The following is a 13846-nucleotide window of genomic DNA, read 5'->3' on the forward strand; positions in this document are numbered from 1 at the left end:
TCTGGCTCTCACAAAATTTGGAAGAGAAACTGTTTTTTTTTTCAAAATAATTTGGCCTTTTGGCTGTCCCGCTTGGAATTCTTGTTGAAATGACCTAAAGAATGATACACCTCCTTTAAACCTAACGGGATACATTTCGGTAGCGATTCTAACGATGCTAGATACTTCACCGTGCATAAGTAACACATTTCGTTAAAGTAATAGCAGCCAGATCATACTCATAAGGAGCAGTTTTTCGCTGTTTTTCGGTTTTGACTACTTAATCGTTACACCTCTGTAAGAAAGTGTTACTGATCCGATACTGGAAACTGTATTTGTGTTATGTTATATGAGGCATTGAGGCAAACAAGAAGATAATCTTTCAGTACATCAACAGCTATTCGTTAGGATTGAAAAGTCGTGTGTGAAGAATTAAAATTTGAAATTTTTGATTAAAAGTGGATATAAAACCTAGAAATGAATTACGTAAGTCAGTAAAATGTGTGGTATCTGTGGAAGCATTTCGTGGACTAAGAGTGCAGGCCTGTACTCGAAAAGAAAATCTCTGGTGGAACAGATGACCGCCCAACTAACACACCGTGGTCCGGATAGTCAGAATGTGTGGTCATCTAGCAGCAGTAAATGCATTTTTGGCCATTCTAGGCTGATTGTTGTAGATCCTGAAGGTAAACAGATACGTAAGGTGCGAATCAATATTCTTACCGAATCTGGTCTTCTCCTAGGAGGAAGACAACCTATGACCCTCACAGACTCCGAGGGTAAAGATTACACATTGATATACAATGGAGAGCTCTACAATACGAAGGAACTCCGGTTGGAACTGAAAAACCACGGACATGTTTTCAATTCCTACTCGGATACTGAAGTTGTTCTCCGTGCCTTTATGACTTGGAAGGAAAAATGCTTAGACAAAATCGTTGGAATGTATGCCTTTGCCATTTGGTATGAGGACGAACTTTTTGTCGCGCGAGATCAGCTAGGCGTGAAACCTTTGTTTTTCTCTGTCTTGCGAGAATCATCTCGTTTAACGGAATTCGTCTTTGCAAGTGAAGTGTCCGCTCTACTTAGTCACCCAGAAATAACTTCTGACGTTCCTTTAACAAAACTGGAGACGATGATGGCACTGATGATAGTACGACTCCCTGGAAATGTTCCCTTTCATAATGTGGAAGAACTGATGCCTGGTCACTACATTAAGGTACAGAGAATTTAGTGTTCTAGCTCGTAATTATGCAACTTCACGACGATTGTCTTAGGTTAAAAAAGATGGCCTGTTCCTAACGAAATATTGGGATCTGTCACTACCGTATGCGACTAGTTTCCGTTCCATCAGCATGAACGATGCGGCCCAAGACGTTCAAAATTTAATTAAAGAAGCAGTATCAAGCCAGATTGTCTCAGATGTTCCATTCGGTTGCTTGCTAAGCGGTGGTATAGATTCTACAACTGTGACCCATTTTCTCGATAGTGCTATGAAGCAACGTTCTACGGTATCAAGGGACACCTTACACACATTCTCTCTCCAGCTTCCCGAGTACCAACAACTCTTTCAGGTTAGATCCAAAATTTTATTTTGTCAGTCATCACTTGATCATTCGAATATTGTTCAGAGTACAGCTACCCGGCGAACTAATGACGAAATCTACGCCGAACTGGTTGCTCAAAAGTATGCCACTCGACATCATTGGATATCAAATCAATGTAACAGCACGGCAAAACTTACCGAGCAGGTTACGGAAGCTAAATGTCACCCAATTTTCGGTGACTTTGATACTTCTCTCTTCCTTATGTTCAAAGAGATCAAAGAAAATGGTGAAGCAACGATGTTGCTGTCGGGTGAAGGATCAGACGAAGTTTTCGGCGGTTACCATCACATTCACTGGGATAAGCTGGTAGTGCCAGGCGGAGGACTTTCCGCATTTTATCAAAATTTGCTGAGGGAAGAGTTGAAGGACAAGCTAGATTTAGTTGGTTCTGTGCGCAAATATTACGACCGAATTGTTTCACATTGTCCCACTATGGTTGGTGAGACAGATGCAGACGAGGAGTATAGGCGTAGAATATATTTTCATATCAAAGCATTTATGCCAGCCCTGTTAGAACGAAAGGTAAGGATATTGTTGTGCAAGTGAGTGCCATGTTACGAACGAACATGTTAATTTGAATTCTAGGATCTCTTAAGCATGGCTTCAAGCTTGGAAGTTCGAGTTCCATTTACAGATCATCGCTTAGTTCAGTACATTTTTGCTCTGCCGAAATCATACAATTACAACAATGGCGTGCAAAAATATATTTTAAGAAAGGCAATGGAACATGAAGCGAATTTTCCGCGCGAAATTTTAGATAGAGAAAAGGTAAAACAAAATGACGAACATTCGGAGAGGACAAAACAGCCACAGATATGTTCTGCTTCCTGCTTAGGTTCCATTTCCTGTGTCCATCGATCCAAAAACTGCATTGGATGGCCAAGCGTTGATGCTCAGTCTGTTGGATAGCGTAGAAGAGGAACCAATTTTTCGGATATTCGACAAGGAGAAATTAGCACTTGCTCTCAAGGATGGCTTTCGAAGTGAACTACTTCCTTCAATGATGCCGGTAAATGGTGTCCAAACTAATCTATACTCATTCAATCACTGGCTGAAGAAGTACAACGTTCGTATTGTGTGAAATGTGTTCAGCAGATCGGTTCAAGGTAAGGTGGGAAGAAAAATCAGTTATGAGCCGCTGCTACAAAATTTGTTAGAGAATAAGTAAATAAAACGGTTCATCAGCTAATCTTAGCCTCAGTACCTTTCAATTTATCATCCCTAGCTATATAGGCTCCCTATTAGCATTCAGTGGTATTGACAGGAAATTTTTCAATACACCTACTTCACTGGACTGAACTCGTCTTCCATCAGAGCAGCTTTACAATTCGTTTCCGGTGGTCTTCGTGAATAGTATATACTGCGCAACGCTTTGGAACTGCAAACGTCACACTCGTCATAATAAGCATCTCCAAATCAGTCCGTAATATGCCATTCAACTTCAGAAATCATGAGCTATTATCACGACAGAACATCAGATGCTATTTTCACTACGTATTATGGTCCATGACACAGGCACAAAAATAGATTTTTCATACCTAGGACCCGAAAAGTGCGACTTCGTCGCCCTTTTTTTAGTCCAATATGAAAAATACTATTCGCACCACGGACTAAAAGTCTTTTTTAGCGTATTCGATTCCAGGCCTCGCCTTCGGCTCTGTCTGGAAACTTCTCACACGCTAAAAAAGACTTTTAGTCCTAGGTACGAAATGTACTATTACGTCACTTTCACAATCTATCTTGCCAAAATAAATGGTTCATTATTGTTTTCATGCTTTGGGCCGAAATGAGGGCAATTTTAGATTTTTTTTTTCTCGAGTTTTCGGCCCTTTGCATGAAAACTCGCATGTGTACCTGATTTGCACGATTGATTTTAGGCACTTTCGTTTGTAAGCTTCACTCCGTTCGGCCTACAACTCGCGAAATTGCCTAAAATCAATCGTGCAAATCAGGTACACAATAGTATGTTACGTCACTGTTTGTAAATATTTGTTTAGGCAAGTGTGGGGTTTGCGGAACGAGCCGACGGCGTTCTAAACGGATAGCTAAACGGTGAAAGTGCTTGAGTCTCTTTCGTTAATATCTTTGCACTAAACAACGTTAGTTCTCGTTACAAATTTTATTGTTTGTAAAAAATTCGAAATCAATTGCTGTTCGCGCCATATTCAACTTTCGTATGAAACACAACATTAACAGATGTCTCTGCGCGGATTTTTTTTTCTTGTTTTTCTTCAGAAATTTTAGTTCAGCGTTTTGTTTCATGGTCATTGACGTTCATTTATTTTAAGCATTAGAGACAAAACGTTTGGTCTTTTCGGAAATCTCGCATCTCTTCGAGTCAGAAAAATCAAAAAAAAAAAAAACAAATCAATTTAAAATGTTCTCGATTCGAATGTAAACAATTTTGTACAGTTTGCTCTCGAAAGCTCAAGCAAACCAATGAAACGCAATGATTTTAGTGTAGCTGTTTTTAAGTGACAAAATTTTACCATTGTAAGTGAGTTCTATTGAGTGGTTTGTTGTTTTTTTGTTGTGTGTTCTTTTTACCATTTAAATTTTTGCCAATGATTCTTGGACTCAGATAGAACCAATATGCCCGTCAGAAAATATCGTCGAGATACATCGGAAGTTAGTTGTTGCCTGAAATATGTGATATTTAGTGTGAATGTTTTGTTTTGGGTGAGTAACAATTTTCTTAAAACATTTTTCCTTTATTTTGTTGAATCGAAATCGAAAAGTGTTGCAAAACAGATCATATACGAGATTTAAACACTTGAATGAGTGGGATAATGTATAGCTTGTTGACCCAATTACATGTGACGAATTTACCACTTAACAGTCGTTATATTTCCATGTCGCCTTGATTAAGTTAACGCAACAATTAATTTCTGAAATTTAATTAATCGATTCGTTATTCGTTCCGTATAATTCGCATAATCAAATTTAATATTCAATTTATCAATTATTATGAACAGCTACTCGGTCTGTGTATTATGGCCGTTGGATTTTGGGCCTGGACGGAAAAAGATGTGTTCAACAATATTTCCAAGCTAACAACCATTGCATTAGATCCTGCATTCATTTTAATATGCAGTGGAACGATTACATTTATCATTGGCTTTACTGGTTGCGTTGGAGCTCTACGAGAGAATACATGTTTGCTTGCTGCTGTAAGCTCTTTACAAATCCGCTTATATTTAACTGAAACGTTGAAACTTAAAGACGAAATAATTGACCTGTTACAGTACTCAATGTTCCTAGTGGTATTGCTGTTGATGGAAATGGGAGCTGGTATACTGATTTTCATTCTGAAAGATAAAGGATGGGTGAGTTTATGTGTATTTTAAAAATTAATAACAACTGAATAGACGGGAAAAATAATGAGAATCTAAAATGTCTAATCGAAACTAGCTGAAACGAGACTGTTTTTGTTCGAAAATTTCAATGCCAAAAGCACAAGATCAATTTATCATTGACGACAATTATGCTGGGCTTTCTATTGTCATCCGATTTGTAGCATACGTTAAACAATAGAAAATGCAGCATAATTGGCGCTCTCAGCAACGCAAAACTGTTCGTCTATTTTCGACCTAAGGTTCAAAGCACACGAGCAATTTTGAATTGATGGGATCGACAATTATGCTGCGATTTACATTGTTTAGCCTGTGGTGAATATCGAATTACAATGGAAAAACGCAGCATAATTGTTGATTCCACCAATTTTGTGTTGCTGAGGTCAACGATTATCGGATTTACAATTGAAAACGTAGGTTGTTTTCGGCCTAAGGACAATACACCGATTGAATTATGTGCATCGGTATAATTTCGAGTGCGTCCCAATTCTGATCTAATTTTATCGTTAACCAAATGAGTTTTCAACATTTTGCATATAAAATTTCGGCCGGAGAAAAATCGTTCGCTTTTGTCGACAATGTCCATAACAGGAACAGATAACGTAGCAGTCTGCAAAACGTTAAACTTTAAATTATCAAAGTAATATTTCGGTTCTTTCCCACGAAGCAGTCATTGTACCCGTGGGGTAGGATACACATAGAGTATGTGTTTGCCTGAAATATATTTACTCCCTGCGTACACTATGATCGTTTCACTATATTAAAGATCAAAGCAATATAAAGTGGCTTTTTGTTGGCTTTAAAGAGCTTGTGGGGGCATTGACTTACTTTTGAAATTACAATGGAAAAATGGCACAGTGGGATTGATTCAACATAGAGGTTACACATTTTCGGTTTCAGCTGGTCGTCGGAATTGGTTTCAGTGTGTGTGTAGTGTTTTCGTTCCATTTGACGCGCGGAACACTTCAAAACGACCAGCTGAAGCAAAAGTGTAAAATCTAATTTTATTGAAATTTAAATCTTTGAAAGAAAAATCAAAGCTCGTAAGACCATTCAAAAACTTAATAAAATTTATGGACCTAGTCCGTACTGATAAGTTTGCATTGTTTTCAAAAATAATGGATTATATCGAAGACGAATCGTCGACTGCATTCCAGATAAAATCCTTTTTACACAGCGGGAATTGAGTTGCGAATGTTTCATAAACGTTTTGCTGCAATAAATTCTCATTATTTAGTTATTTGAGTGCGTTTAAACATCGGATAATCTGAATTTTGCTTTTTCATAATTTTTTTGTTGTTTTCCTGAAAATGAATGTCACAATACAACAATACTACCGTAGCTTTAAAACAATTTTCACGCTCTAATTAATGGTGCTTCCTGAAGCAAAATGTCAGGAAGCAAGCATCCGAAAACTTGAATCGTGAATCTGAGCGTTCTCATTGAGTTGAAATGATTACCCGTTTTAAAGTAGTTGTTTAGCGATTCATCATACATTCAAAATCACATTTCAGGTAAATTTATAAATTTGAATGTTTTTCCATTAAAAAACAAGAATTACAACAAGTCATGGATCACAGAACTCCTATTATATACTATTAACTGTTACGCCTTTACACCTACACAGTGTCATCAATAGTCGTATTTGGATTACATGGTGTCGTCATAATTTTCCATTTTAGTTTTTTTTTTTAAACATTGTTATGGTGTAGATATTTCGCTAACTTTCGGAAGCTAAAATACCTGTACCGTTACCTCTGACATTCAAAATTTGGATGAATGATTTCGAATGCGATGTCGAAAACCGTTCTTTTCATGTTTTAAGCACATCTTTCGACGCTCTCAGCATGTAAAATCCATTACATAACCCGGGATAAAAATGAAAAGTCTCGCTTTCGTGTGTCTCGGCTTCGCCTCGGATGACCAAAATTCACACGAAAACTCTCGTGTTCATCTTTTTATCCCCAGTCATGTAAAATACTATTTTTTTTCATTTATCAGATCAAAGAGCAAGCAACCACAAGTTTGCAAATTTTCATCATTCACTACAGAGAAGACCCCGATCAACAGAATTTGATCGATTGGATACAAGAAGACTGGCTCCAGTGCTGCGGCATTGAAGGCCCAAAAGACTGGGATAGTAATAATTATTTCAATTGTTCATCTCGTGCTGTAGGAAGTCGGGAGGCATGTGGAGTGCCCTTTTCGTGTTGCAAGCGTAAACCACACGAACTGATTAAGAATAAGCAATGTGGATACGACGTACGGCGAGAGGGACATGTAAGTAAAAACTTTTGAAAATTTAAATGCAACGCAAATGTTTGGTGGTCAATCAATTTGTTTATTTTGCCACCATGGTGCTAACACAATAAAACTTTTAAACAAATTTAACATTTCTAATGGAATGATTTCCTACTAATTGAGGTGGGTGGTCCATATAAAATACGAATTTTCTTTCTATTCCCATTTAAAGCAGCCGGCTGATAGGCATATTTATGAACGAGGGTGTTTAAGAGCCAGTGAAGATTGGCTAGAAGGAAATTTAGTCCATGTAGCCGCATCATATGTTAGTGTAATGGTGCTACAGGTTAATAACAATTTGCTGTATTTACTAAACAAATTTACTACACGAATCCTCTTAATTGATTTCCAATTTTTTTTTTCGATTTCCGAACTGACTATATTTGATCACGGATATCCGGTGCTAATGAAGTTTTATTGACGGTCGATGTGATGTTATGTTTCACAAAATTTATTTAACAAAAACCGACTGTTATCGGCAACGAAAGTCAGTCGGTTTTTAATTAAAAAATTACCATTTTTGACTGTTACGATGGAATACGCTCAAAAGTTTCATGTTTATTCATCGCTGTTTTCAAATATTTAATAAATTTATGGTAAAATCCATGTTAGTGTACATGATGAATGTTTTACGTATCGTACATGAGCAATGCGAAAACTTTATTTAAACAAAATTCAATTATTTGCTCTGTGTAGAAAGGGTGGAATACCCGTAACACAAACATCGTTATTGATTTACGAGGGTCCATTCCACATTTGGATGTCGAACGATGTCGAACATTTTCCATTTCCCAATAGCTATGTAAATCCTTTGAGCTTGGTCATTTCATTATGCAGTACAAATAAACGTTGTTCCTTGTACCCGATTGATATATTTGCATTTTGGTGGAATTTATCAAACCAATGGAAATCATGGATCGAAAAAAAAATTGGAAAACTTTTATGTATTCGCTATGCGTTTTGTGTGCTGTATTCGGTTGTTTCTTCTTTTTATTGTTTGATGTGAATTTTTAGTTGCGCTTTATTGGTGGAGGAAGGAGATGGGGATGATGCTTTAAGTGTGGTGAGAGTCACTCGCTTCCGAATAATAATTTTTTTTTGTTTAAATTAAATGTCCTTCATCTAAAATCCCATTCACATAAATTATTCCTAGTATTATCCATTGCTGGATGGCTACGAAAATGCATTGGCGATCTTCAATTTAAACAATTTTCCTTTTTTAGCGATTTATTTTCCGGGCTCTCACTGAGAGTTCTGAAGATTTTCATACGACCGAGCCATCGGGTTTCGTTCTCCTTGCAATTTTATTATAACAATTTTCATATTAACAACCACTCCTTTCATTGCATGAGTTGCGTTTGCATGCTAAAAGTAATTTCATTTTTTGTGTTAATTTTTTTTTCCTCAATTTACTCATGGTTGAACAATTTTTAGTACGGAAAAGAGTGTATAGCATGCCAGTTCAATTTTTGGTCAAGACTTTTTCAGTGAATGTCTTGGTTAAATAACTCATATTTGGTTGATATACACTCGCTCCTTTAGATAATCGACAGTTGCGTTTTTCTTTTAAATTATTTTTTATTTTCATTTTTTTTTTAATTTTTATTTTTTTGTTATTCCAATGTTAGAACTTTGAAACAGAAATAAATGACAAGGGATGTGTTACCGCTGGTGAGGAATGGATTGAGCATAATCTTATTTTAATAGCATCGAGTGCCATATTTTTAGCATTTATGCAGGTCAGACATTTTCTTTATGTTCATTCTACAGTTGACGTCAGTGAAATTTAGATATAAGTTTGCGTCAGCTGTTCCACTCATACAAACCAAAACGTACGTCTCTATACGGGTGAAAAAGTTACACACACACCTATGATCAGTTTTGTTTGTATGAGCTGAAAAACTACTGAGGACAATACATGCCTAAGGCCGAAAACACACGAGCAATTTTGCGTTGATGGGATCGACAATTGTGCTGCTTTTTCAATTGTAATCAGATATTCACCACAGGCCAAACAATGGAAAACGCAGTATAATTGGCGATCCCATCAACGCAAAATTGCTCGTGTATTTTCAGTCTAATAACATTGACGTTTTCTGTAAGTTTTTACATTTTAATTTGTTATCTTATTCGCTTGTCCGTAGAAAAATTGAGAATTTTTCTTCCTTTCTTTAACTCTCGTTTTGATTTGAAAATTCTCCATTTCAGATTCTCGGTATTTGTTTCGCACAGAATCTCCGTGCTGATATATTTGCGCAAAAAGCGAAATGGCACTGACAAACAGCCGCCCCTGTCAACGTTTAAAATTACAATTGTAGTTAAGACGTATGGCTGAACGTCTGAATCGGAAATCGTACCAAGTAAATCATTTTCCATTTTATTTTAATTTTTACTTCTATGGAAATCGTTTTCATTATGCTAAGAAAAAAATGGATAATAATGCGAAAAGGAGATAGATAGAAGTGTAATTTTAGACATTAAGAAGATGAAGAGAAGGAAGAACGTCGAACGTAAACAAATTTATCATCACTTTTATCATTCCTCAGACTCAAACATATCACTCTCGTTTTAATTTCGGTTTATTTTACTTACAACTACTAGTAAAAGTTGAAAGATTTACTAGCAAAAGCAAAAATGTTACTAACGTCAAATCGTACAATTTAAGTCTTCAAAATGGATACGCTGTTTCTTATACTTCCTATTATCCAAATAACTCTACTGTTCCAGAAGCCCATACAAGATTCAAGTCACTTTCATCAATAATTTTGAAAATTCATTTTTCTTATAATTCGATAATGTGACATGTCCCATTTCTACTTTCATATCTTTTGACGTTTCTTTTGATTTGATTAATACATTATTGGTAATGCGGTGAAAATACGCTTCATATATTCCATGATTTCGAATTTGGTCTTTGAACTGGCCTTATTCCATTCACCCCACTGAAGTATCGTCTATCGGATGTATGGATGAATCAAATATTTAGATTCCGTATGGAGTTGATGCCAATTGCCTTTGGATTGCTTAAGTCATGAGAGAGAGCCCGACGCAAACTTAGACTTCGATTTTTATGGTTTGGCGGAAAATATTTTTTAAAACAAAATTTCACTCGCTTACGTTACTTATACTTTTACTGAATATGTTTCGTCACTTCATCGAATAACTGATCAAGTGGTTATCTTGCACACCTGCAGCGGATTATAAATTAATATAATTTCTTGCATCTGGTGACACCTCTTTAGAATCTCTACTCGAAAACAAATTTCTGTGATATACGTGAGATATTATTTACACAAAATATAGAAAATGGTAGAAGAAAACAAGAAAAATGTTCGTTAAAATAAAAAAATAATATTTAATCAAATTGTGCTTCCTAAGATCCAGTCATATAAGTGTGTTGAATTTTTAATTTAAAAAAATGTTTTAGCGATAATGAAAAATACATTTTTTTTAAATGTGTACATAACTTACGTAGTTGTTTAGAAATGTCAGCTCAAATAGAGTTTAATAAATAGAGAGTTTAATGGATGAATTTTAAAAAGTTGAAAATTAATCCGATTTTCTTTCAAAAAATGATTTGTACAGTAGAGTGGTCCAACAAAAAAAAATGTGTGTGAAAATTTGTCGGAAAGTCTGTGGCGTCGGACAGAAAATAATCCAAAGTCGTTCACTGATAAAATGTGTCCAGGGAGTCAGTTTGATTTTGTTTAAATTTAGTACCGAAAGTGAAATGTCTCTGCCGAAATCAGCTTTTTGGTACGTATTGAAGTCTTCCAAACATCAACAATATATACTTTAGACTAAGTCTAAGGGACTTTTTTTGCACGAATGTAAAGCAATGAAGGGATTATTTACGAATTTTCTTCGTTCATATGTTTAGTTCATTTATGTTTTACAGGTTTTACACGACCCCAATTTATACTATTTTTCTAGACAAAAAATTTCGCATCAGAAGAACCTTAAACAATGGAATATAGCTAAATGTAAACATAGTGTTGGGTTGAGGGTACCCATTTTTGTCGTAGACTGCAGAACCATATATACACATGTATATACAGCAAATATTGACGTTTTACAATTCAAATCTAAATGACTCCAAATTAGCATACAAAAACTAGGCGTCCGTACGAATTCAACGAGCACGTTCGTGTAGCTTAAAATTTGGCCACGCAATAAATCTTCCAAGAAGCCACACTCCCATACATTTTGGTCTCTTACAGTACTGTAAACGAAATGAAAAAATCCTACGTTACTTTGTTAGTCCGTCCGTGTTTCCAGTTCTATCTCCCAAAGTCTTTTTTAGAATTTCTTGCAATTTTGGAAGTAGATTCTAGTCGTCATTCTAAGACATAAAAAAAATTACCAAAAAAATTTTGCGTCACGAGTGGCAGATGTTGAGGAAATTACTGTTAACAAAACTGTTAAAATAAGGAACAATATGTCCTGAAAGAATGGGCAAACGGAAGAAAGCCGAATCATTTGCCACTTTGTAACGCAAAATTTTTTTGGTAAATTTATTTTTTAGAACTTTTTTGGTCAAACTTTTGCTTTTACAATTTTTTCGTACATGCGCAGAATGCGTCACCTTCAGCGATATCAGTTGTTTTGGAAGTATGCATACGGACTTGCGTCACTTTTTACCCTTTTAAGGGTTTTTGACTAATCCATTATTGGTTCAAAACAGAGTCATTTTACATTCTGAAAATTTTTAAACGACTTAAAAACACTGAACTGATCTGGTTCGTCCAGTAGATGTAGACACTATTTATCAGAGTGCAGTGCCACACACATTTGGAATTTCTTTTAGATATTTTTTGTTGAATAACTTAATTTTAAGTGGACCGCCCTATTTCACGCAGCAGAATAATGATATGATATATGATATGATATGACACTTTTTGATATAATGGTACGATTTCCGTTCAGTCGCGATCTATTGTTTCCAAAATGATAGGGGTGGTATATAAATACAAAACTGAACAAACAACAAAACCAACAAACAATTATTAAAACATAAAATAATAATAAACTTAACGCATAATTAAATTTACAAAAAAAAAGAAATTGTGACAAATTATACATTAAAATTTTTCTCATTGTTGATTATAACCATAAGTTCCCAATTCTCAAAACCTAATAATAAAAATGAATTTAAATTTGCTGATTTAAAAAAAAAAATGATGGAATATATTGATTGTGATTAAGTTAAAAATAAAATTTAGTGAACAGAAAAATATAATTACGTGCTTTTGTCAAAAATAATATTATTAAAAAAAACAGAAATGAATACCGTATTTGTTAAGTTAGCCAGAGTCTACTATTGAACTTATATTTTTATGTGGTAAAAATATTTTATATTCGTCTAAATATATTAACAATAAAAAAGCAAAAGAACAAAAACCTATGATTTACCATCAAAATGTTTAATCTGATCCTGATTCTATTTATTTAACATGTTGGTCAGTGAACTTTATCTGAGCGACGTAATTCGGTTACGAAAAGACCACTTTCGCAAACTAGTACTGAAATTACATTTCATTGGACGTTTATTCAATTCAGTATTATAATGTTCGAAAACTGTTGCATCAATCGTTGTATGAATCTCTGAGCAAGCAAAGTGTGATTATGACACGATGTCATGAATAACAATGGTGAAATCAGTTTACTTTTGCACCCTAATATGACAAGTTTAATTCAACACAAGTTCCGATGTGGAATGTATCTTGATCATATTCTGTTCGTAGCTAAATAACAAAAAGAAAACTTGTTTGATACACATATCGGAATGTCCTTTTGTCGATGTTCTGTCAAACACGTTTTCAGCTCGTAAAGTCCAATTGAAAACAAGAACGGAATTATACAATTCAACAATTGCAATCCATATATGCTTCTATTTCTGCCCTACAACGCATAAAAACCTTGTGAAACGGTTCAATCATATTCCACATGTAATGGATCATTTTCGCAGGGGCCAAGTTGCTAAGTAATGGTCAATTTTTGCATTGTAAAATATTGCGATACGTAATGCATATGCTAAGGTATGAGGTATGTTGAGAACGCCGATATCACAGGTCGACTGAACAGCATGCACTGATGAACTGGAAATGTATTGTTGGATCTTAAATTTCCACGACTATTTTCGATACTTCTTTGAACCAGTAATTTTGCTTCTGTCCACAAGCAGTTCTGTCTTTAAACTCCTATGCGATTTTCTTCGAATTATGGGGCAGAAATAATGAACAAGAAGTCTCCATCAAGACGTTGTGAAAGTAAAACGTTCATCACGAACGTTTAGCGCATATCGTCAGACTTTTCAAAAATGTTTAGATTAAACTACAAAGAAATTACCATACTATGGAAGTGTTATTGCTGCTTGATTGGTTTATAAAACGACAAACATTCATAAATGATAGGTAGGTTAACGACAGTCAGCCCTGAATTTCAAGAAAAACCAGTTGCTTGTTAATTCTTTTATGTTTGTTCTCTAAGTTCTCAATGTGATAATTTGACGAGATAATAATTTATTTTCATATTTGTTCAAATACACACCAAAGGTGAGACGACCTTGTTAGTATTGTGTATAGAACACACGATTAAAACGATTCA

General features: G+C 35.2%; 2 protein-coding genes across 7 annotated transcripts; both read left to right on the forward strand.

Moving 5' to 3' along the window:
- Positions 1 to 352: 352 nt before the first annotated feature.
- Positions 353 to 2787, forward strand: LOC119070373 (asparagine synthetase [glutamine-hydrolyzing] 3-like). The gene is made up of 6 exons (XM_037174674.1): positions 353 to 665; positions 723 to 1198; positions 1257 to 1553; positions 1611 to 2108; positions 2172 to 2354; positions 2422 to 2787. Exons 1-6 carry the CDS (start codon positions 479 to 481, stop codon positions 2665 to 2667), a joined length of 1887 nt encoding a protein of 628 aa, XP_037030569.1. The 5' UTR covers positions 353 to 478; the 3' UTR covers positions 2668 to 2787.
- A 998-nt stretch (positions 2788 to 3785) lies between these two features.
- On the forward strand, positions 3786 to 9759 carry LOC119070374 (tetraspanin-5). 6 transcript variants are annotated; one of them, XM_037174675.1, is made up of 8 exons: positions 3818 to 4079; positions 4168 to 4265; positions 4562 to 4756; positions 4832 to 4912; positions 6941 to 7219; positions 7413 to 7526; positions 8869 to 8979; positions 9449 to 9759. In XM_037174675.1, exons 2-8 carry the CDS (start codon positions 4179 to 4181, stop codon positions 9515 to 9517), a joined length of 936 nt encoding a protein of 311 aa, XP_037030570.1. In that variant the 5' UTR covers positions 3818 to 4079; positions 4168 to 4178; the 3' UTR covers positions 9518 to 9759. The 6 variants fall into 6 exon arrangements, with proteins under 6 accessions (XP_037030574.1, XP_037030577.1, XP_037030575.1 ...); XM_037174679.1 differs by lacking the exon at positions 4168 to 4265 and having other exon boundaries at positions 3786 to 4079; XM_037174676.1 differs by having other exon boundaries at positions 3817 to 4265; positions 7416 to 7526.
- The last annotated feature ends 4087 nt before the right edge of the window (positions 9760 to 13846 follow it).

This window comes from Bradysia coprophila, assembly GCF_014529535.1.
Source record: "Bradysia coprophila strain Holo2 chromosome X unlocalized genomic scaffold, BU_Bcop_v1 contig_79, whole genome shotgun sequence".
In the NCBI taxonomy this organism is placed as follows: Eukaryota; Metazoa; Arthropoda; class Insecta; order Diptera; family Sciaridae; genus Bradysia; species Bradysia coprophila.